At 53.0% G+C, this 23,979-nt stretch overlaps 1 protein-coding gene across 7 annotated transcripts in view; it reads left to right on the top strand.

The window, feature by feature from the left end:
- RALY (RALY heterogeneous nuclear ribonucleoprotein) overlaps positions 1-19,135 on the top strand; it is a 220,611-nt gene extending 201,476 nt beyond the window's left edge. For 6 of the 7 annotated variants that reach the window (XM_089769634.1, XM_075901521.2, XM_075901526.2 and 3 more), the window contains 5 exons: positions 7,872-7,919; positions 9,806-9,966; positions 12,836-12,949; positions 14,417-14,562; positions 17,982-19,135. In XM_089769634.1, coding sequence (XP_089625760.1) covers positions 7,872-7,919; positions 9,806-9,966; positions 12,836-12,949; positions 14,417-14,562; positions 17,982-18,050 — 538 coding nt within the window. In that variant the 3' untranslated portion in view covers positions 18,051-19,135. Of the gene's footprint in view, positions 1-7,871; positions 7,920-9,805; positions 9,967-12,835; positions 12,950-14,416; positions 14,563-17,978 lie in introns of all 7 variants that reach the window. The other variant, XM_075901528.2, reaches the window with a different exon arrangement.
- Positions 19,136-23,979: the final 4,844 nt, after the last annotated feature.

The following is a 23,979-nucleotide window of genomic DNA, read 5'->3' as shown; positions in this document are numbered from 1 at the left end:
AACAGCTGCTGCTATTCCACTGCTGCTTTAATTCCCTGGGCCACTTCTCCCCACAGCCCTGGGCCATCTTCCCCCTTTCCTCAGGGATCTGTCCTGTTTGGCTGGCAGAGTAGCAGTTCTGTGGAGAGGTCATGGCAGTCACCCAGTTTTCACTCCTTGAGCTCCATGCAGCAACCGACAGCTGCTCTGTTCTGCAGCTCCTTTTATATGGCCTCCTTGGTCCCTGGACGCTACCCCCGCAGACACTCTAGCCTACTTGAAGGATCTCTCTATTACCCTTTTTCTGGGACGGGGCGTGGTAGAACCCAAAGGCCTTCAGCAGGAAGCCTCAGGGCCTTGTCCACCCCAACACACTCCCCAAAGATCAAGTAAAACATGGGACTAACAAGTAGCAGTCTGAGTTCTAGGAATAGCAGACTTAAAGAAAGATTTAAACTTTGCTTTCAGGGCAGGAAACATTTACAGCATCATACTGGAGAGTGCTGAATCCTAGCTTTTCAGGGATATGTAGCTGTCGTCATCTCTACTCCTGATAAGTTTTAAGATTTCAGATACTGAAATCACAGCATCTAATCTATAGAAACAGTCGTTTAAACATTTTTGAAGTTTTTGAAGATGTTTTGGTTCTAATTTGTCGGTATCAAAGACCAACGCTGTGGCAGCATTCAGTTCCCTTGGTGATAGGCACACTCACAAGGGATGTGACTTTTACCACTTATAGCTAAAGAAGAAGCCTATGCTAACGTCAATTCACAATTTATACCACCACATGCCATCAAGTGTTTTCTTTCTTCCTCCTGTTTCTCTTCCCCCCTCCCCCCAAGAAACAGCTGGTAAAAATCATTGCAGCTTTCAGTGAAGTCAGTGACATGACACCTTACACCAGCTAAGGATCTGGCCGCATTCACTGTGCCAGCAAAAATATCCATTTGATCATGGACAATTTCTTCTCACAAATCAGAGCTTTGCAGAGGGAGTTCAGTGTACTCTTGCTGATTGGGTACATGCAAAGATAAGTGTGCTCATAAATTGTGCGTACAAAGTCGAGGTGTCCACAAAGGACACGCCACTTCCCTCACTCTCCCATACTTCTCCCACAGCGTTCAGCTACTTGGGACGTGTCTTCACCCTGAGCTAATTTGGCACCACTGTGATCAATGCAGCAGGCATCGATCTCGTGGTCTGGGGAAGCCCCAATAAGCTGACAGAAGAACACTCTCCCATCAATTTAAGTAATCCACCTCAATGAGAGGCAGAAGTTATGTCAATGGGAGAATTCTCCTGTCTGCATAGCACAGTGTAGACACCATGTCAAGTCAATGTAACATGTCAACTTAAGTTACATTCTCAGAAATGGTAGCACGAGTTCTGCAAAATGAACCCACGAGGCTACACAGAGTCTCTCTGTGGTCCCTTTTACTTTGCCAGTCATGAACCTTTGGTGATAGATAATAAATCAGTTATTTAGCGATTTGACGTTGAAGAAAGGGATTGGAGCTGAGACTATGCCCATCAGTGCATTCCAGAACAGGGCTGGCTCTCTTACATAGTGGATGTGTTACTTTTCACAGGCTATCTGGTCCTATTTCCTACTGATTGGAAAATTGCAGCAATTATCCCTGAAGATGAAGGGAACCATGAGCTGTGAAATTACCAAGCACACAATGTGCAGCTAAACAGCTCAATCTGTGGCACCAGACAATCTGCTTTTAATCAGCACAGTCTGCAGTTAGAGTGAGAATATGTTTGATGCACTGAGACCAGTCTCTGGTTAGGGTATCCGTGCCCACATTCTCTGCCTCTCGCAAGAGGTGCCTAAGGCCCAGATCTTCCAAGGTATTGGAGTGTCTAATGCCCATGGGAATTAGGTGCCTAAATGCCTTTGAGTAGCTGCTAGGCATGGCAGGCTCCTCAGCACATCAGCAAGTGCAGCGTTATCTGTTGAGCTACCGAGAACATGATGCTATCAAGTGCAAACTGCTCAAAGATCAGGCCCCTTCCTTCCAAGTTAAACCAAATTTCAGTTGTTAAATGGCCAGGATCACAATTCGTAGCCAGGTCACAGTGGAGGAAGGTCCATCTAGTTCCTCATTCACATTACAGACCTCCCTACTGGGGCAGAATTCACTGTGCCCCTGTGAGGTCAGTGCAGCATTAGGGAGGGATTTCGGTACCTGCCTGTTGGTAGAATGTCTGATAGCAGATGGTTCTATGAGGCCCAAACAGTCTCTCACCCCACTCTAGCAATTTTTCTTTACCATAAAGCCACTGAAGGGATTCCCTGGAGTAGATACCATGAGAGTGCCATGAAAATCTCTGGCCTAGACCAGATTATGAAGTCTCCATCATTGGAGATTTTTCAGAGCTGGTTTTACACACACACACACACACACACACACGTCAGGAAGGGTCTGTACTGAGTCCTGCCACGAGGGCAGGGGACTGTAGTAGATGCCCTCTCGAGGTCCCTTCCAGCCTTATAATTCTATGAAACCTTCCATCTGAGAAAGCAGAATCTAGAAGCCAAGTGAGTGCTGTAACATTGACTCCCCCAAACCTTCCTGCACCACAAGCCCCATGGCGCCCCCCGCCCCACCCAAGCAGCACCCGCCACCCTCAGACACCAGGTCTCCTTTGTCACAGCCCAGAGTGTTGCTGTGGGGATACAAGACAATGAGGAGAGCCCCCAGTGAACCGCTGCCAGAATCGGTTATTTTATTCAGCCTCAGCCTCCCCTCCCGACTTCAAGCGAACCTGCTCTAGCTAGTCAACAGCATAGTCACTGTTTTGAGTGAGGACACACGTGTTAATCAGCGGCACCGCAGGTGCACACCGATACATAGGGCAGCAGCTGTGTTTTACCTGGAAGATCCTGGCACATTCAGCAGCCGCTGCATTTTCCTCGGCGCACCACAAGGCTATCCAGCCGGCTTCTTATGTGTTTCCCTCTTCTGTGCTTCTTAAGTCTTCCCCCTGCCTCGCGAAATACAGCTGCAGGCTGGAGAGAATATTATCAAGTCTCCAGGGTGTTTTAAAGGCAAGAACGTGCCTGAGCGTAGCTGCAACCTCACAGACACACGCGCGGTCTCTGGCTGGTCAAGCAAACTGCCACATCTTGGCTGAAGTGGGGCTGGACTAAGAAAACAACCCCGGGTTGGTCTGATGAGCACGGCCGGAATCCCAGCACGACAAGCAGTGAGTGAAACATCCTCTTAGCAATCTCTGCCCCTTCACCATCCTCCGCCAGTCCAGTGCCACCGCTGAAGGGACAGGTTCCCAGCAGGAGGCAATTGGAGTAGCTCTAGTGATGTCAAAGAAGCTAGGTTAGTTTACACCGGGTGGGGATCTAGTCCCAAGTGCCTGGCTAGTTTCTCTGGTCATGTCTTGGTACATGCCGGATACGGGAAAGAAGTACCCAGATCCCACTGGAATTCAAAAGGAGTTGGCTAGCTAACTCTCTTGGGCTCCTAGGGCCGTACACACCAGTACCCAGTTAGATAATTTCATGGAGGTTAGGTCATAAAAGGCTATTAGCCAGGGGATAAAATGGTGTCCCTGGCCTCTGTTTGTCAGAGGCTGGAGAGGGATGGCAGGAGACAAATCGCTTGATCATTGTCTTCAGTCCAGCCCCTCTGGGGCACCTGGCACTGGCCACTGTTGGTAGACAGGCTACTGGGCTAGATGGACCTTTGGTCTGACCCAGTACGGCCATTCTTATGTGTCCAAATCAGCAGTGGGCAGCTCACAGGCCACATGCGGCCCACCAGGGTTCCATGTGTGTCCCACGCACACACCCCCACCGCCCTCTTCCCCCCGTTTCTCGTGCACTGAGGGCCCTGCACTTACCTCCTCCCCTTTCTCTCCCAGCACTTCTGCATTGCCATGAATTGGCTGAGTCGCGTCCCATCCCTGCTCCTCCCCCAGAGCCTGAACGCCACACATCAGACATTTCACCGCACTCCGGAAGTGCTGAGAGGGCGTGGGAGTGGGGGGGGGGGGGGGAGGCAGGGATGTGATACTGTAGAGTAAATGTAAAAGTGTCTTTGCTTAATGATTTGGAGCTGATAACAGTTCTATTAATATACGAATGATTAAAGCGCGTCTAGCTGTGCTGAGATATTCCGCAAGCCAGATATTCGTGCATTTAATCGGATTCTTGGGGCCATGCTTAGTGCACAGGACTGATTTCAATTTTGTGGCCCACTGAGATGAAGGAGCGGAGATGCGGCCCATGCGGCCCACTCACTGGACTTGGCTTCCCCTCGCCGGTCCAAATGGTTCCAGTGTGACAAGCGGCCGAATCCGACTGCCTTCCTGCTTCACAAGCCTGACACTTATTTACACTTATGTCACAGCGGGGCGGGGGAGGGGAGAGCTGGATAATGCAGAAACAAGTGTGATTAGATGCTAGGGAGAGATGCCGAAGCACGTGAGTGTAATGAGGCTCAGCAAACGAGAGCCTGGATTCTTCTCTCTAGTTCCCTTCACTCACACTAGGGCTGGTCTACACCTGAAACACTACAAAGGTGCTACTATAAGGCATCAGTGTGGACACTATGTACACCACCAGGAGGGCGTTCCCCTGGGTGTAGTTAAACCCCCTCCCGGAGAGGGAGTAGGTAGGCTGGTGGAAGAATTCTCCTTCTGGAGCTGTCTACACAGGAAATTAGGTTGGCTTATTGGTGTCACGCTGGTGTGGATTTTTCACACAGCTGGGTCAGCCCAATTTTCTAGGGTTGACTAGCCCTAGGCCCACAAACTTGCTGGAACTAGAAGCAGAATGTTCTGAAAGGCTGTTGTCAGATGGGCATTCAGGTGTCAGATCTTTCTCCAAACCTCTCTGGTTAGGGCTGACAGGGCCTGATGACAGTAACCTAGATCCTTCCTCAAAAGACAACACAGGCTGTCCCAGGGGGCAGTGGCATGGGGGCTCCTTTTCTCCCCCCCAGGCTTAGCAACTGGGGCATCCCCATACTTTGCCCTGCAGCTAGAGTCCATCTGCTCAGCGAGGCAGGCTGGACCTGCAGGACTTCTCTTCCCCATCACATTCCGAGTTCTTTGTTAGAGACAACCCAGAGGGCTAGAAACCTGCTCTGTGAGGTGGAACTGGAGTCCAGATAGACACAGGCTTTAAGGATTTAAGGCTGCAGCTTCTGGCGTCACCGGAGTACAAGTCAGCTCTGAGGCTAGACAAGGGTCCAACCAAAATGGGCACCACTGAAAACAGGGATTATGTCTTTCTGCTCATGCTTCAAACCAGGAATTGCAGAGCCCTGGTGCAGAGACACCAAGCTAAGCAGGCTTTGAACTTCGGAAAGGGCTTGGGCGGGGGGGAGGGGGCTCTGAATCTGGGATGAACGCTCAGGTTGGGTCCTACTCACCCAGAGCCGCCCTCTGAGTAACACGCTCGTGTTTTCCATTGGGCAGGTGTAAAAGCGCAGACGCCTCTTTCCACACAGGCAACACCCCAAACTGCACGTGCTGTTCAGACAACGCTCGGGCACCCCCGGGGTGAGCACAAAGCACGTGGATGTTTTGGCACGAGCCCTTATGGGGACTCGCTGGAGCGCACGGGCCATGGTGCAAGCCAGAGGGTGCGCCTCACGCACATCTAGAATCCTAGGGTTGGAAGAGACCTCAGGCGGTCACCGAGTCCAGACAAAGCAGACAAGCTCCCCTGCCTCCTTCCTCCCACAGCAGAGCACCTCTAGCCCCCCAACTTCCCGCTCCTCTGCAGCTCACCTGCTACTCCCCTACCCTCCCTAGTACAGGTCACCCTCCCAACTCTGACCTGCCTGCCTCCGATAAGCAGACGGCCACTTCCATCCTCCTTCCCCAGCTGGGGTGAGGGTCTCTCTCTGACCTCAGGCTATGCAGGAGCTAAGCAGGTGGCAAGCTGCAGGCCCAATATTTCCCAGGACGTGGGGAGGAAAGAAGCATTTAGAAGTGGATCTTGTCTTTGCTTTCTGGCAGTGCCTGCTGGGAGATACAGCTCTGCAAAGAGGAAAGTAATCAGGGAAAAGGTCAACATCATTTATAAACGCATCAGGAGCAGGTGTAATGAGAGTGCTGGGGCAGAACTGAGTAGCCTCACTAATAAGCATTCTACATATTGAAATGGCAGGGACGGAGGCTGGGGAAGGAAATTGAAATCAGTCCACATTCAGGCTAAACATGGCAAAGGGCAGCTGTGCAGTAAAGCCCAGGCATGGAGAGAAATGCCAAAGCCCCCTGGAGCAGCTTAGGACCATGTGCATAATCTGCGAGGCACAAGCACGGAGAAATTGGCACAGAGCGGTGGAAGCAAAGCGGGAGAATAAAACACAAAGCCTAAGGTCACATCTTCACTGCCTGGAAAATTCACGCTTCCGCGGTTGATCTTCCCGAGTTTGATTTAGTAGGTCTAGTAAAGGAGGAGTCAAATCGCGAGGAGTCATGAAAGTTGATGGGAGCGTTTGCACCCTCAACCTCCCTCGGTGGAGACGGCGCCAAAGTTCAAACTAAGGAACATCAGCTCCAGACACACAATTAATGTCGCTGGAGTTGTGTAGCTTAAATCGAATTTCTGCCTAAATGTAGACATGGCCTGAGAGAGGGTCACTCAGCCAGCACTACAAGGAAGGAGCAGGGCAGGAGGAGGCTATTGCACCAGCTTGGTAAAACCTGAGATGAGAAGGAGAAGCTGGATAATCATCTGAAGCAACCTACATGTTTCTCTCCCCAACAAGGCTGTGCTGACCCAGATCCGTATGTGCTGGGAAAAGGCTGAGTCTGACTCAGAGCTCACTTGCACCAATTTTTCACAGAAGTAACTCCACTGCCGTAAATAGTATTGCCTCTGACGTACACCATGCAAATGAGGGCAGAATGTGACCTTCAGAGCTCATAGACAGAGTGAAAAGTTGAGAACTATTTACCCGACAGGAACAATTCAGAGGCATCATGACAGAAGTATATAGAATCACGAGGACAGAGAAGGCAGATTGGAAACTTCTGCTCTCCCTGTCTCACAAGAACAACAGGACAATCAGTGAAAGTCCAAAGGGCCAGCTCAAAATAGAGGAAGAAATACTTTTTCATGCAATGACTAATTCACCTGTGGAACTCACTGCCACATGGTGACGCTGAGGCAAATAACTTGATGTTACAACAGTGAATGCAGACAGCCAGTCCTGAAAAGGGAAAAGATCTCACAATTCTGGTTTAACCCAGTCAACCTAATAGAGTACGTCCACACCACAGTGTTATTTTGGAATAACTGACGTTATTATTTCAAAACAACGGCTTGCTGTGTGGACGCCTACTTGTTATTTCAAAATTTCAAGCTGGCAGACTTCTTACTCTGACTCCTGTAACCCTCATTTCACAAGGAATAAGGGAAGTTGAAGGAAGTGTGTTCTTCCTTCGACCTCCTGCTGTGTAAACAGCGCCAAAAGCCGAATTCAGCTATTTCAATTCAGCTACGCAATTGCTGTAGCTGAAGTTGCGTCGCTTAATTCGCCCATTGCCCTGCAGTGTAGGCATGCCCATAGGGATTAGAAGGAGACCTTCATGGGGGTAGATTAGCCCACAACGGCCTGCCTATTACAGGGTTCTTAAACCTTCATATGAAGCAACTGGTATTGGTCACCATCAGAGCCAAGATACTGAGCTTTGTGGAGCAGGCTGGCAGTTCCTGTGTCTCCGTGCTCCAGCCAGGGCCCACGGTGACAGCCTGGCTACGTTCCCACCTGGAAAACCCTGCTCTAGAACATGAAGCTGAAGGGTTGGGATTTTTTCCTGTGAGGTCAGTGGGTGGCAGGCCCATATTCATCACCACAGTGACAGCGCGGATGCTAATTAATCAGTGTTCCATCCTCTTGTCTCTACAGTGGTTACGACTTCGACTACGACTACTACAGAGATGACTTCTACGACAGGTGAGCGGAGACGATAGACGCCAGCGGCGCCATGGTCAGCCCACGGGGAAGGGGCGGGCAGGCGGCAGGTAGACTGAAGGCCAGCCCTGCTGGAGGAGTGAGACGATGAGGCAGTGGGAGGAAAGAGGCGTTTGCAGATGACGTTTGGAACCAGCGGGGGAGGAACAAGAGAGGCACCAACTAAGGGAGACTGAGGGCGGCCATGCTAGATAAGCAGAAGCAGCAGGGAATAGGGAAGAGAAGGAGCTGCCTGCAGGTTCCTTGGCTGCCCAGGCTGAAGGTAGATGAAGGCCACACAGGAGTTGGCTGGGAAGGTGGAAGGAGGGTGACTAGCACAGGGCCATCTGGAAATCAGTGAGGGAGGGACAAACAGACCCAGGTATGTTCCTGTCTCGGGTCTTTGGCTTTTCATGTGCTGTTTTCCTCTGGCCATGAGGGCTACTGACTTTATCCGGCCCTCACAGGATCAGGCCCTCTGTGTCCTGGAGCACAAAGCCGCCAGCGGACCGGGGCGAGGGCGTGGTTTCTAGCTGGCAACCCTGTGAACGCAGGGTCCCGTCCACTTGATGTTCCCCCCGTGCAGATAGCTCGGGAGCCTGTGAGGAGCCCCGACGTAGCAATGTAAATGCAGCTGGGCTGGAACTCGGCCTTTGCGCTTTGGGGTCCAGCTGTGATTTCCGGAAAGGCGGGTGACGCTCGCCTCCAGGGGCCTGGCACTGTCTGCAGGGGGGATTCTCTCAGCCGTAGGGCTGACACCCCCAGGAATAGAGCTTCGGGGGTCAGAAATGAACAAACACTTGGCTCCTTGGTCTCCCTGTCGAGGCAATGCAGAGCCAGCCCCCTGCCCTGCTCTGTGCCGCGTTGGGCCAAACAGCAGTTGGCAGGCGAGCCGACAGACAGGTGGGGGGGGCAGCTCCATGCTCCTGGAAGGGGCGGGGCTACAGGTAGAATGGGCGGGGCTATACCGCACCATCCCCCAGTGCCATAAGGAGCACACTGCCCGGGACTCTGCCAGGAGAGATTTAAAGCTCTGCCCACCACCCTTCTGCAGCAACAGTGCCAGTGGCTCGGGCCCAGGGCAGTTGCCCCCTTTGCCGCCGTCCACCAGTAAAGGCAACGCCTGCCTCTCGGCTTGCCAGCCCCCCAGGCGCCGCCTCTGGCCCTTGGCCTGCTCAGCGCTGCCGAAGCCAGTGGCCTGTCTGTAGGTAGCCTAGATAACGGTCCCGCCAGCTCCCCTGCTCACCTCACGGGCAGGCAGCAGCGCCATGGACAATCCAAGGTCCATCCCGCCAGCTCCCTGCAGCACATGGGGGTTGGGGGAGGGGAGAGGAAATGCAAAGGAAGGAGAAGGGGACTCATGGAAGGGTCTGTCCCCTGTAAATGCTTCTCCCTCCCCCCCCCCCCCCCCCCGCCCGCCCGCCCTTCCAGGGTCCTGAAATCTTGTTTCTGAGAACAGAGACCTGCAGGGGCGAGTTCCGGTAAATCCCAACCCGCCGCAGTCTCCAAAGGGAAAAGCTCCGGCCTGCAGAGAAACTGCCCCCACGCGGGCTGCAACTGTGTGTCTGATTCCTGGCTCCGTCCCAGGGTGCTTGCGAGACCCCGGGGGTGAGGTCCCACCTCGCTCGGACCAGCTTCCGTGGGGACCGAGACAAGCAAAGCCCCGTAGCTGGAAGGCCAGCAGGCCGTGGCCCAATCAAAGATATTACCCCCCCACTCAGCTCCTGCAGCTGCGGTTCGTTAATGTGTAGCAGCAGCAACCTCTAGTGGCTCCATCACGCCTCCTTCCCCTTGGTGGCTATTCCCAGCCTCTCTCCGGCCCCGGTCCATGCTGAGCGCGCCGCGTTCGCTCCACCCTGTCGACTGTAACCTGTTTGATTGACACGCAGGCTTTTCGAGTATCGAGGCCGGGTCTCTCCGGTCCCCAGGGTGGTGCCGGTGAAGCGTCCCCGGGTGACCATCCCCTTAGTCCGCCGCGTAAAAGCAACGCTTCCCGTCAAACTTTTCACCAGATCGGCCGCCATTGCAAACAGCTCCGCCAGATTAAAGTGTGAGTACCTGCGAATGCAAGCAGATCAGACATACGGCATAGGGAGCAAACACCCCGCTGGCTCACCTCTACCTCCACATCACTGAGTGCCCCAGAACAGCCACGCATGACGACAAACCACTGCCTGTCTGAGAAACTGTTTCCCAAGCACTGATCAATTAACCCTCGCATCCCCCATTTGTTAATAATAACCGACGGGGAAACTGAGGCACGGAGCTGGGACGTGACGGGACAAGATGGAGCTGGGAATAGAACCTGGATGTCCTGCCTCTCAGTTCCATGTGCTGACCATTAGCTCATGCTTCTTCCTGAATGACACTGATTACCGTATGTATTCGGCCATAAACCCCTTCTTTCATAAGCCGACCCCTGCCCAACTTACAGAATTTTTTTTTAAAAAAAAGTCAATGACCCGTTTCTAAGCTGACTTGTGCCAGGTCCAGCAATACCCCTGCTGCAGCTCTGCGTGAAATGTGATTTAGGAGCTGGTGGGCAGGCAGCCCAGCTCAGTCCTGGCTGGTTCTGGGTCCCAGGAGCTACTAGCCCCACCCCCACAGCTCTGCAATAAAAGGAATATGTGGGTAATGACACCACCTACTTTGTAAGGTGCTAGGAGAGCTTCTAATTTGCACTGGGCTATGTTGCATGCCCCTTCCTTCACACCCATAGAGTCCGTCTCTCCCCACCTTTCAGCCCACACTCATTGGCAACATATACTGTGAAGCCGTCTAAAGAAGTAATGCTCAATTTCTTTTCCAAATGAACCAAGGAAAAATATTCAGGGATGTGCTGACTTGACTCTTTTGCATCTTGTTTCACTTCTCTTGCCGCCGTTCAGCAGCTGATAAGAGGCAAATCAAGAGAAGCCAGCGAGGTTCTGTGTTTTACAAAGGGTAAAAGTCAGCGGCTCCCATTGCCAACAGTGGGGTCAGGTTTTCACCCCAAAAATTGCTTTGCTATACTTGTGTATCGATTACACTTTCTCCTAAGGCATGCACATAGAATCCTACAGCTGCATATCAATGATCTCTCTACTGTTTCCATTGGTGTGCGGAATGCATTTTCCATGTGTACCAAGACGTACGGATGTACACCACCAATGGAAACACATGCAGCTGGCTGCAGGTGATCTACTAATCAGCTGGGCAGCCCTGGAATCTTTCCTGGATGGCCCCCCTAGCGCACAGCTTACAGGGAACACTGCTGAGTCCTGCCGGAGACTCCAGCCAAAGGCTGCTCCTTGCTCACCATTTCCATGTTTGTACTGCTCGCCCAGGACTGCGCATGACTCTATCCCAGACCACCCAGAGCCGTGTCTGCCTCCCGCCCAAGGAGTGGAGAGAGTTGACTTCACGCCCAAAGTCCAGGCTCCATGTAAAACTAGCTCTTTATAGGCCAGCTCCCCTTTGGTTGCTGTGAAGTCCTGGCCTGGAATTTGGGCTGGGGGAGGATTGTCCCCAAGGTGTGACGTGTCCTGCATATCAACGGCTCCATGCAAATCAGGACCACTGACTTCTGAGCTGTCACTGGCTCCGATGGCATGGGCAGCGTCATTCCCTGCTGCTCTGGGGGGAAGCACGGCCCCTCCCTTTCGAGAAAATGGCCTATAGTCCAAGAAGCTACGGTAAACGTACGCTGAAATAACCATGTGCCTGGGGACAGTGGGTAAGGCCAAGATACAACGATTGCCCCTGCCAGTTGGGAATAGCACAGGTTTGGGTGACGGCTAGGACTTTAACAGGGTTCAAAAAAGCACTAGATAGCCATTGATGGACCTAACCTCCGGGAATCTGTTAGCCAAGATGGGTAGAGATAGTGTCCCTAGCTTTAGGGTGTCTGGAAGTGGGTGACGGGGAGGGATCACGTGAGGATTCCCTGTTCTGTTCCCTCCCTCTGAGGCAGCTGCCATTGGCCCCTGTGGGCAGACAGGACACTGGGCTAGTCGGACCTTTGGTCTGAGCCAGCTTGGCTGTTATGCTCTGCTACAAATAGCTAAAGTACAAAACGTGACTGTTCCAGAGCCACCCACCTGTGAGGCCTGGCCCGTCCCTGCCTTGAGGGGACTGGCAGCGAGTGGGTCCCATCGTAGTCAGCCCAAGCCTCGCTGGCCACCAAAGTGGAAGGGTGAAGATGCAGGCTGGAGTTCCAAATGCTCTGACTGCTTCTGCCACACCCCCAGAGTGGCCAGCAGTGCGTTTGTGCGAGCCACGTGGGAGCACGCGCCTCTCTCCCCTCGTGGCACGCAGCTGCCCAGGCCAGTGCAGGTCCTGCGGGTAAGGATCCAACCTCCAGAGCCAGCTGGGACTTGGTCCTGGAATGCGGACTTGCAGGATTGCGCTGAGAACATCGCAGGCTCCTGTGAGCTCGGGGGGGGCAGCCGCAGCCCAGCTCCCCGCTGCTGCTGGCCCAAGCAGCAGATGCTCTGCATAGGACTGGGGGGCTGCTCAGAGAACAGACAGCGAGTGGCTGGGGCGTGTTACATGCAGCGTGTGAGGAGCTCTGCTAGCTGGGGACTGTTGGAGCCTTGCAGCAGGAATTCCCAGCCCAGACTGGCTTCGTCCCAGTTCCACTCAGGCTGCAGCCTAACATCCTGCCTCCCCCAGCGGCTGGGACCACTCACCCAAGGGCACAGGCAGTCACAGTCCCTGACTCTCCACCTGTCTCAGCCGTGGCCCAGAACGGTTTCCGTGGTGACACTCCAGATTATCCCCCATTGCCGTCCCCCCATCTCGGGAGGGATTTCATGGTGTTGCCGCGGCCACCAAGTTCTGCCGGGGTTGAAGGCTTTGGGACTAGCCCGAAATCATCAGCCGCGAGCGTGTAAAGCAGCCGCCTGCAGTAACCCCCGGGCTTCTCCCTCCCTTTGAAGTGAAATGCAACGAGCTGCAGACGATCAAAACAGAGCTGACCCAGATCAAATCCAACATCGACGCTCTTCTGAGCCGATTGGAGCAGATTGCCGAAGAACAGAAATCAGCCCCAGGTCAGTGGGGGGCCCACAAACGCCTTGTCCATGGCCCCGAGAGGGCCAGGAGCGCCTTGCAGAGCAGTCATGCTCCAAGCCAGCTATTTCCACTTTGAGGATGCTAGTAGACAGGCACCCGCCCCGCCAACCCCACCTGAGAGCCAGGGGGGCTCCCATTGTGGAAAAGGACAGCTGCCGGTGAGGGCTGAGTCACCGGACCCGATTATCCCACCCCCTGCCCCCACCACACACCCGAGGGGCGTCACCCCACTGTGGGAAGAGACACAGACCAATCTAGATGTGTGCATCCGTCTGAGTCCACCCACGAGTCCCTTTGTCCAAGAACTCCTCCTAGACAGGAGGAGAAGACGCTGCAGACCGAATCCGGTGGCCCTCGCTCGTACTAACTGAAAGCAAGGCCGGGGCTTGGTTATTCCCAGAAAATGGGATGTGCCTGGAATCGGAGTGTTTCCCTACCATGGAACGGGAGGGGCTGGAAGCAGGGACTGGCAGGCTCTGCAATGACACTGTGGCAGTGAGCGCAGGGGGCAGTTATACTGCAGAGTGACCGGGGGGTGGCACCAGGAAGAGCGTGGCCAATGGGCGAGGTTGCTCCATATTGCTGACCACCAGCCACCGATAAAGGATCCCTCCTGTCCCCACAAAACCTCCCCCCTCCAGTCCTTGGCTCCAGCGCTAAATGGAACCGTCCCTGCCCCTCAGCGGTTCCATTGCCCCAGGAGCAGCGCTGGGGCTGAACAGGCGCTCCGCCCCACCGGCAGTCCTGGTCCCCCCACACATCCTGAGGGCTGGGCTGGGCTGGGCTGGGCGGGGCAACACCGTCCCTCCCCTCAGGAGCCAGCAGGGCCATGCAGCCCCATCTTCCCAGGGCCTGACCCTGCCCTGAATCCTTCACCCCTCCTTCCCAGTGCACCCCAATCCTCCCATCCCCCTTCCCTGAGCTCCCACCCCTCCTTCCCTGTGCCCCCAAACCTTACCTCCCCATTACCCACTCCTCCCATACCCCTGCCCTGAATCCTGCACCCCATTCCTCCCATACCCCTGCCCTGAATCCTGCACCCCAATCCTCCCATACCCCTGCCCTGTCCCCACCCCCTGCCCTGAATCCTTCACTGTGCACCCCAATCCTTCCGTCCCGTCACCCAATCCTCCCACCCCCCTACCCTCTCCCAAGGCCCCCCTGCTCTAAGCCTGCCACCCAGCCTCCTGCACCTCCCACTACCTGCCCTGAGTCCTGTGCCCCTCTCCTCCCCCCCCCCCCCCCCACACAGCGCCAGCCCCCTGCCCTGAAGAACCTAAGCAATGACAGTTAAGTCTTCCAATTATGTATAAAATAGCCGTCATGGGCTCTGAATATCTGACCCGGGACCCCCAGTGGACTATTTAAGATTAACTCCAAACTGTTCCTTCCCCTCCATGTCCCTTGCACCCACTGACCTTGCTGCCCTGGCTCTTGGGCCTCAGAGGTACGAAAGAAGGCAGATGGGAATAAAAGCGAGATCTCCCAGGACGACACAGCGTCAGAGGCAGAAATCAACGCAGAGGAGCCGCTGAACGGAGAGGAAGGAGAGGAGGAGGGACTCACGCGAGATGCCTGTGAAGACGAACTGGTAAGAAGTATGGATCTGGGGTTGTGACTACTCCGGCTGAAGCCAAGTGGGCTATTCACCTGCTTAAAGTTCAGCACCTGCTTAAGTGCTTTGTAAGAACAGGACCCTGCTTAACTACTTCAATGACAGGAGCCTTAGCAATGCATATTCTAGTGAGAAAAAGCTCTGTTTTCCCAAATAAAGGTTACAGCAAGACTGATAATAAATACACAGAGTCCTCTAACTGGGTGGAAAAGTTCTCCAAGGCCCTGCCCTTGCTGGCTGTATCTTACCACCAGATGGCATTGTCCTCAAATTTCAAGGAAAAGAAAAATCACAAAATCCATTTGTGTCTGAACATTTCAGAAATAACTTCCCAGGAGCGTTTTGGCTCCTTTTGTTCCATGTGTCGCTTGACTTCTAAACATCAGAACCAGAGCCAGGTGAAATTTGTCATCTGAAGCTATTTTGCTGAAAAGGCAGGTTCGAGGCAATGGAAATAGTCCATGAATTCATGTGGATTTCACTAAGCTATTTTGGTTGGGGGGAAAAAAGCCTAAAAATATTCTGGAAAAAAGCAAAAGGTTTCCATTTATCAGTGCAAAATTAGTTTTGGTTCAGAAATTTACTTCAATTTACTTTCAAGAGCTTGCAAATAAAACAGCACATTGGCTTCAGGTCAAAGACAACGTGATAGGCAACATGAAACACCAAGATGTTTCTTATTGGTGTCTCACAAAATTCAAACAGCAATTGTTCCAAAACACACTTTTTCCCCCCGACCAGCCAGTGAACAAAATAAACAAGCAAACAGGTTTTCACAGCACTTTAATAAGAACAGTCCCCATCTGGCAGGGCCCCTGAAAATTGGGACACCAATAAAAATTTTCATCCCTAACAAAGTTATTCATTCCTGCCTTGATTTAGAGTTATCACCTTTCTAATGTCTGGTATCTGAACCCGAGGCTCTAGCCATGCTCTGTTGCTTCTCTTGAGTCACCCCCTTTTCCAGTACTTCCCCCCCCCCCCATCTTCCTCCCCGGCTTCACCCCCCAAAGCCTAGTCCCCATTGCTCCTCCTCTCCCTGCATCCAGGAGCCTGCCTGCAGGTAGGAGGCAGCCCTGGCTGAGCAGGGTCTAACATGGAGAGGGCCTTGCACCTCCCTTGTCCCCATGGCAACCAGACTTTTGGCTCAGGTGCCAGTCAGGATACCTGACAACCCTAAATGGCCCTCGGACACAGAAGCCCAAAACGGGGCTGTCCGGTTGAAAGCCAGATGGATGGAACCTTAGTGGAGATGGGCCACACGCCTGACACGGTTAGCTCGTGAGGTGCTGGGCCTGGATCTTCCTGGGCACGTACAGCACCCTGGCCAAGGAGGCCTCGATCCTGAGTGGAGCCACTCTTCTCCGTGGCAATAGGCATCTTCTTCACCACAGTGGCCTGGGGGCTCCAAACCTGCGCCTATGCCTCAGTCAGTTGAGGCCTGGGCAGATACAAATGAGCGATAGCTGAGTGAGCTGCCCTTTGCCGCACCTTTGGGGAGCGTCGTGCCGGTGTGAGGGTCTCACCCAAAGGCCGGAAGCTGGTGAGATTCTTTCCATTGCCTCAGGCCGGCAGAGCACAGCTCAGAGCAGTGGAAAGTTGCGCAGGCCACAGGGACTTGCTGGCTGCCACGTCCCTCGGTTCCCGCGGTCTGGGAACGGCGAAATGTGGCCACCTGGAGCTGTGAGTGGCCAGGCCTGCACACACACAACAGACAAACTGTCTGGTGGCCAGCGGCTCACCCTGAGGAGCTGCCCGAGGCCTGCAGGCTGCCCCCACTGGCTTAGGAGGTGAGCGGGAGCAGAGCTCTGCTGCAGACTTTCCAAGATGCTCCAGGCCGGAGTTGCCCTGCAGGTCTCCTTACGTAAGGTGGCATCTCTCAGAACCATCCGTGGGAGAAGAGACCATTGAGCAAAAGCTCCTGTATAAATCTAGACAGTACTGGCCACGTCCATCACCTGTAGATGAAGAAGTAGAATAGTTCGCTGCTCGAGGACACTTTTCCATAGTACTGTTGATTGCAGCCATGTTTTCCAACGGAGTTTGGGTTCAGAAGCCCCATTTTACCAAGGGGAAACTGAGGCAAGAGATGTTAATTGGCGTGCCCAAAGTCACACAGCAGCCAGTGTCAGAGCTGGGAGTAGAACCAGTTGGAACATTTACCAAGGACCATGCTGGACCCACCCCTCCCCCCCAATCATTGGCTATTTTTAAATCAAGATTGGCCTCCTGCTTAACACAGGCAAGAACTTTCCTACCGTAATTCCTGCAGAAGATCAGTTAGGGGAAAAAAAAATCCAGAGCAGATTAACGTGATGGTCCCTCCTGGCCTTGGAATGCAGGTCTCCCGCGTCGCAGTCCAGCGACCCAGCTGCTAGGTCCCGCTGCTGATAAGCGCATGGAAATACTTACACTGGGTGCTCGGGGGTGGCATTTCAATGAGCGCGTGGGAGTTAGGTGCCAGCATCTCTCTGAAAGTCAATAGACGCAGGGCATCTACCCCCCGTCCCCTATAGAAATCCCAGCCTAGATGCTCAGGAACGACACAGAGGCCATGTTCTGCCCCTGGGATTTGTGCCAGGCTCCCTGTGCCCCCAGTGGGAGTCAGGTGCTCTAGCCCCAAATTTACACCCCCGCCAAGAGCCCATAATTTGAAAAGGAGCCAGGGGCTGCTCAGAACAGGTGAGGTCCATGGCCTACAGGAGGCAGCCGGCAGCGGGAAGGGCTTCCCATTGCAATGACTAACTTCCATGCCCTGCTCGCTGCCACGATCCCAGCGCTCCCACAAGTCCCTAGCCTCTGGGATCTGGGCTTTCTCTCGCGTTCGTTGGCTCAGGGATTTTAACATGACTCACATGCCCGCGGAGTGCCCAGACCCCTGGGCTAGTCACAGACTTGCTCTCTCCTGCTTGGGCGTACTGTGATGAGGTCCAGTGCCTGTCCTCATCACAAGACTGCTCTTGTACATGATGCTGGGGGGCTGGAGCCAGGTGCGTACTGGGGGTGGAAACCAGGCATCCAACCTGGACCTCTCCCACCACAACTTGAGACCATTGCTCCTTGTTCTGCCATCTGTCACTACTGAGAACAGCCTCTCTCCATCCTCTTTGGAACCTCCCTTCAGGAAGTTGAAGGCCGCTATCAAATCCCCCCTCACTCTTTTCTTCTGCAGACTAAACAGACCCAAGTCCCTCAGCCTCTCCTCATAGGTCATGTGCTCCAGCACTTTAATCATTTTGGTTGCCCTCTGCTGGACCCTCTCCAATGCGTCCACATCCTTTTTGTAGTGTGGGGGGGAGGTTTCCTGGCACCAAGCCTGGCTTCACCCCCTACGTGCTTCTCCTCAATCAGAAGGGACTGACACGCCTGTTTTTCTCCCTCCTGTCTTCCAGTAGCATGTTCGGGAGAGCGATGAACACCAGTGCGAGGAGAGCATGAGGTTATACCCTGGCTGGGCATGCTGAGCCGGACAAGCAGAAAATGCAGGGCTGCTGCCATCTCTGCCTGGCATTCCAAAGGAGAAACATGGACCGACATCTTCAACCCATCTGTAAAAGCAAAAACAAAGACCACCAGTCCCCCGAGCGGATCCTGCTCCTCAGAGCCCGGCTGCCGATCTGGGCAGCAGACAGACGCGTGCTCCATGACCGTCACTGCTCAGACTCTGGGATGGAGGTGTATTATAAAACGAGTCGGGGACGTGTTAGAGCCGTCCGTAGGGGCAGGAAGAGATAACTAGTCTAATCCAATAAAGAATTTAGCTCTCGCGGTAGACGGGGCCGGCCTGTTTCTTAATGGGTCTGGACAATTTGTAGTTCCACACATTTGACCATGTTCATGAACAGGGCACGGGGGCAACGTTTTCCTCCTCAACCCAGTCACCTCCTCCCAAGCCCTTTTCAGCCAACGAGCCGCCCTGGCTGCGCGGCCATCCCCCGGGTAAGGAAATCGGTAGCATGGCCCTTGTTGCACACTGGGCCAGCATGGAGAGAGGCGGAAGCCACTGACAGGAGAATAAGGGAACCAGAGCAGCAGCTACAAAGCACCTATTGTCATCAGAGGCCTGGTTTCTGAGCCATCCGACTGACCGTGTGTCACTAAGGGGAAACAAAGTCACTGTGGAATGGGGGGAGGGGAATGAAAGCGGAGCCAAGTGGCTAGTGTACAACCCGCTTACTGGACGAACAGTTCAGGCTGAGGGGTGCGCTGCCACCTCTTCCCCTCCGGCCCAGCATCCATGCCGTGTGCGACAGGCGACTCAGCCCCTATAGCCGCATGGCCACACACCAGCCCTGGCTCCAGCCTCCCTCGGGGCCTTCAAGGTCTGGCTGAGGGAGGGGCGAGCTGGCCCCTGCCCCAGACCACACAGGCTGCGCTCTGCATCGCGCTGGGCGGCGAACTCGCCTGAGTTAAAGGGTTAGAGCCCAGCCCGCTGGGCCTGAGGGGCTTCAAGCGTTTCCCGCCCCAGCCCTGCCGCCGCACGGCCCTTGGCCACTCACTGCCCAGACGACAAAGGGCAGCAGCAGACATGGGGGGGGGAGCGGGGTTCTTCATACAAAAGTCTCCAAAAGGGCCCCTCCCCCCACTTTCCCTTCTGTTGCATGGTCCCAGATTCCCTCGATTGGGCCTCTGCCTAGTCGCTGGCTGCAGACGTCGGTAGAGCTGAGATTGCAGTGCCAGGCCAACTGGCGGGCCATCTCCCCGGCCCTAGATCAGACTCCAAGAACCAGGGTGAAACTAAGCAGAGTGACCGAGAGCTACTCCACCAGTGTCAGAGCGGCCTCCTGCTTTCTACTGCAGCACTCAAACCCAGGCGTCTCAGTCTTTAGGGAGAGATGGAGTGGAAAGCAAGCCATGGAACCGGGCTTGCCTCAGAGAGAACCTGGCCTACCTGTGACCCTGGCTGTTGAAGCACAACGTTTTTCTTGCATTTCTTCACTGGAAATATTTGAGGGCTACAAGGGAAGAACGTTACTTTCTTTTCCTTCTCTTCCTTCCACGTTTCAGTTCCCAGACCATTTGTTTGTCCAGCGTGCTGTGCCGAGCCCTTGTATCATTGTAGTCTAGGCTTTGAGAGATGAGCTGCAATTTTTGCTATGAACTGACCGCGATGCTGCTGTTTGGGAAGAAGATGGCCTTGTACATAAAGTCCTGTATAATAAAAAAGGGGAATTATTCCACCTCGGATGTCTTCTCTGACTTTTCAGGATTTCTGGGCCCCGGGCTAGTGTTTCTGGAGTCACTCGTTTCTGTGGCATCTCTGCCAAGGGCTTGGCTTTGCCTGGGATGAGGGTTGAAAAAGCTCTTCTGGATTTGAGAGGATTTTGTCTGTAAGCCCCTAATTCTGTTCTAAGTGGAGCCCACTCAGTGCAGGACAGCAGGGTTGAGCCATCCAAGAGGCAGCTACTACTCCCTGGGTCTGAGTCATGGCACATCCACTTAGGGGGGAGGGATAGCTCAGTGGTTTGAGCATGGGCCTGCTAAACCCAGGGTTGTGAGTTCAATCCTTGCGGAGGCCAGTTAGGGATTTAGGGCAAAAATTTGTCAGGGACAGTACTTGGTCCTGCTGTGAAGGCAGGGGACTGGACTCGATGACCATTCAAGGTCCCTTCCAGTTCTAGGAGATAGGCAATCTCCATTAATTTATTTCAACTTTAGCCCTGCTGTGCAGCCAAAGCCGACAGTGTGTAAAGATGCATTAGCTGGCCATGGTCAACTCTTAGAGTCCCCTCTGGACCATCATTTTGATGGCCTTGTTTAGAATGCATCTTGGCCTGCCAAACTTGTATCAGCACGGCCCCTTGTTTGCTACAGAACAGCCCCAGGGCATCAGCACAGTGGTGGTTCCACAGGGTTTCCAGATCTTCCAGCTTCAGGGCATGGCAAGCCCAAGGTAGGATCGTACCTAGGAGCTCAGCCAAGGTTACACCATCCTTTGAATCAGGCTAGGACTCGCCCACAAGCTGCTACTCGCCCACAGGCTGCTCTGCAGGCAACTCAAGAAACACTGTGTCATACCTGAGCATGCTTCTAGGTGGGGGCGGGGATCGTACCCAACAGCAGCAATGCCTGCTACCAGAAGCAGCAGACAGCTAGCATTCCCCTCCTCCAGAAGCCAGACCACCACAGACCCAACTGACTTTTTAGTGCAGTGAATCCAAGAAGTAGCTTTCAAGAAAGTTTATCGAGGCTATAGCAGGGTAGTGTCAATCCATCTCAGGCCATCTCCAGGGCCCAACGTAACCTTTTGGTGGATCTTCCAAACAGCAGCAGGAGAGGGAACATGTTCAGCTCAGGAAGAAGTGGCTGTACAAGTCACAATGAGGTGGGGACTTTCATTCTAATCCAGTTACTGGGGTCTGCAAACTGCAGCTGCAATACCAACCCTTCTGGCCTTTTCAGCCCTTTCAAACAGAACCCTCCTCCCCCCGAAAAACATTTTAAAACTTTTTTTCCATACATCATTAAACCGGGACATCCCATCACTGCCACCTCCCTTTGCAGGAACTCCTTTCAAGACCGAAGGACGCCCACAGCTGTTTTTAATTCCCAGCCCTTGATACAGAGCTGCACCTGCCCACTGCAAATCAAGGAGCTGACATTTCAGGTCTTCAATAGGAAATAGCCTAGTCACAGTGGGGTAATTCTGGAGTCAATTGGCTCTAAGGCTACGACAGCAGAGCTGTTTTGGGATACCAGAAGCATCCCGAAAAAACTATTCCACATCTTTTGAGCACACCCGTTATTTCAAAATAACGGACATGCTATTTCAGAATCCCCATAAGCCTCGTTCCGTGAGGGTTACGAAACGTTTTGGAACAGCACTTTCAAGATTATCTCAAATCAGGATTTGGGCAGCACAAATCGTGTCGCTTATTTCAAAGTAAGGGTGCTGTGTAGAGGCAAGTGAATTACTCCAGACTGACAGATCAGACTACAGCCAGGTCTACATTAAAGAGGAAGGGCCAGATATGCAACTCTAGCTATGTTAATTACATCACTGGCATCAACATTCCTTGTTTTGAGTTTCCCTGCCATTCTCACAGCAGAAGGCCACTGGAAAGACATGCTCCACTGGCTTCCCTTACCCCTCACAGAAGCAGGTGTACCGGCCGCTGACAAGGGTGCTCTGCGAGTTCGATTTAGCAGGTCTTAACTAGGGATGTTAAAATGTATGTAATTAAGTAACCGTCTAACCACTGAAAATTTCAGGCTTAGGCTCATCAGATGAATGTAGCCATATAAACAGTTACTTCCCTAGTCTTAACTAGACCTGTTAAATTGAACTTTGGAAGATCGATCACAGCAGCATTGATCTGCTGTTTAGTGAAGACATGGCCTAAGGAAATGGGAGTTCTAGCTCAGACACCACAGCCTGCGTACGTTCTATCAGTACCCACAGTCTGCAGTGTTCACGACCATCACCATCATGAGGCAGCGCTCGAGTCATCGCATTGGTGCAGTGGGGCACTTACCCCCGCCTTGCTCCTGCCGATCAAGTGTCATGTTTACATAAGGCAGCTTCTGTCTACTTAACTGTGTAGCGCAGACCAGTCTTTGGCTCTCTGCCACTGATTCATAACCTCTCCAGGCTTCCATGTACACAGCCAGCATCAATTCTAAATCCCCACAGCACAGAAGCCCTATGGAGAAGACCTTAAACTAGGGCAAGGAGAACCAAATGCTAATTGCAGTTTGCATGGTTCCCGTTGTGTAAACAGCCCTTCATTGACATAGATGAGGGTTTGGGGGGGTGGCATGTAAGTACCTGGGCCGAATGCCTTGGGCCACAGCCCACTGTGCATAAAGCTATCGGCCTCTTGGGAGCACTGCTAAAAGCACAGCTGGGGGGCATCTTCCAGTCTTGGACTCAAGATCCACCATCTGCAGATCTACCCACCGCAATGGAAGAATTCAAGGCATGCAGGAAGCGCTGTTCATCCTGGTTCTGGCAAGCTAGATCCTGAAGAGGTTTGGCCCCATGCACACTAGCCAGGATAGCCATTTGAGACTCCTGGTGACATGAATCCCAGCGTTAAGCACTGCTGCCACGCTATCGGTATTTCACTGAGTACAGCCTTGAAGAGGCAGAAGGCATTGATAGTTAACCTAGGAGGAGGCGAGTCTGGTGCTCTGGTTCAATTCCATGCTTCACCACTATGGGCAAACACAAAGTGTGTGCGCGGCCTGACTGTGTGTGGCAGACTCGGGGCGTGTGACCGTGTTAGTGTGTGGTGGTCGCTGCAGGGGAAGTTTGAGAGAAGCCACACGCTAAGGGAAGTCTGTCCTGCTCTGTTGTCTCCTCCTCGCCACTCCGAGTCACTTACCCTCCATGCTTCAGACTGGAGCAGCTCCTCTGTGTCTCTCCTATCTCTGCAGAGGACAACACGCTGCACGGGGGGGGGGGGGGGGGGGGGGGGGGGGGGGGGAGAGAAGGTATAGCTGACTGCCCTGTTTAAATTTAGGATGGGTCAGAATGGAAAAGCCTGATAATGCTGAGAAATCAAAGAGCAAATCTGTCCCTTATCCAGGAAAACACCACGCACTGTGTGGGTATGAATTACCCTAAGGGAAGCAAAGTTTTGCCCCATCTTATTCTAGTGGGAAGGTACCCCTAATTCAATTTAACTAGTATCTTACTCTTCTCAATCGTGCTGCATGGCTACCTCATTTTTTGAGGTTTACAGGATCTTTTGAAAAAGCGCCCTCAGCAGGAAGTCACGAGCGGGAGTGTGCAACATGCACATATCCCAGTTTAAGAAACTCTTGCCCACACGAGATCAGAAGGGAGCAGGGAGGCATTCAGCCTAAGGGACTGTAAAATGGACCAAGACAAGACGGGAGGGCAGTGCCAGGAAAAAAAAAAGTGACAGTAGCTTAGCGCCTCTGAATTTTTCCCCAGAGACTCAATGGACAGTATCACACGAAGAAAGCATGCCGACAATTGAGTGATAACGTAATTGACTGATCATTTCAGTACTAACACAATATTTTAAACATCCATATTGAGGAACTACAGGTGGAACATGCTTGTTTAAAGCATTACAATTTGTCGGCCACTCTACTATTTGTTAAAGAAAACAATACAATACTTATGTTACACAAGAGGCACTGATCCTGGTTTTATTCACTTAAAGACACAGCCAACATTTGTTACAGCTCACTCTTCAAATTCAAAAGGCTTTTAAGAAACCAGCTATAAAACCTTGACTTTAACCGCACTGTATTGTCAAGTAGTTTTCAAATAGCAAATAAAAATGGTTTACCAGCAAAACTGGATTGTATATTAGTATATACACACAGATTAACACACTCAGAACTGAAACCCTTCAATTGCAGCCTTAAAATGAGCCAATAATACCCTCATCCTCGCTTTATTTACTAGGTGAGTGG

This window comes from Pelodiscus sinensis, chromosome 17 (assembly GCF_052426305.1).
Source record: "Pelodiscus sinensis isolate ZL-2025 chromosome 17, ASM5242630v1, whole genome shotgun sequence".
Classification (NCBI taxonomy): domain Eukaryota; kingdom Metazoa; phylum Chordata; order Testudines; family Trionychidae; genus Pelodiscus; species Pelodiscus sinensis.
This window is presented reverse-complemented; position numbering and strand designations above follow the sequence as displayed.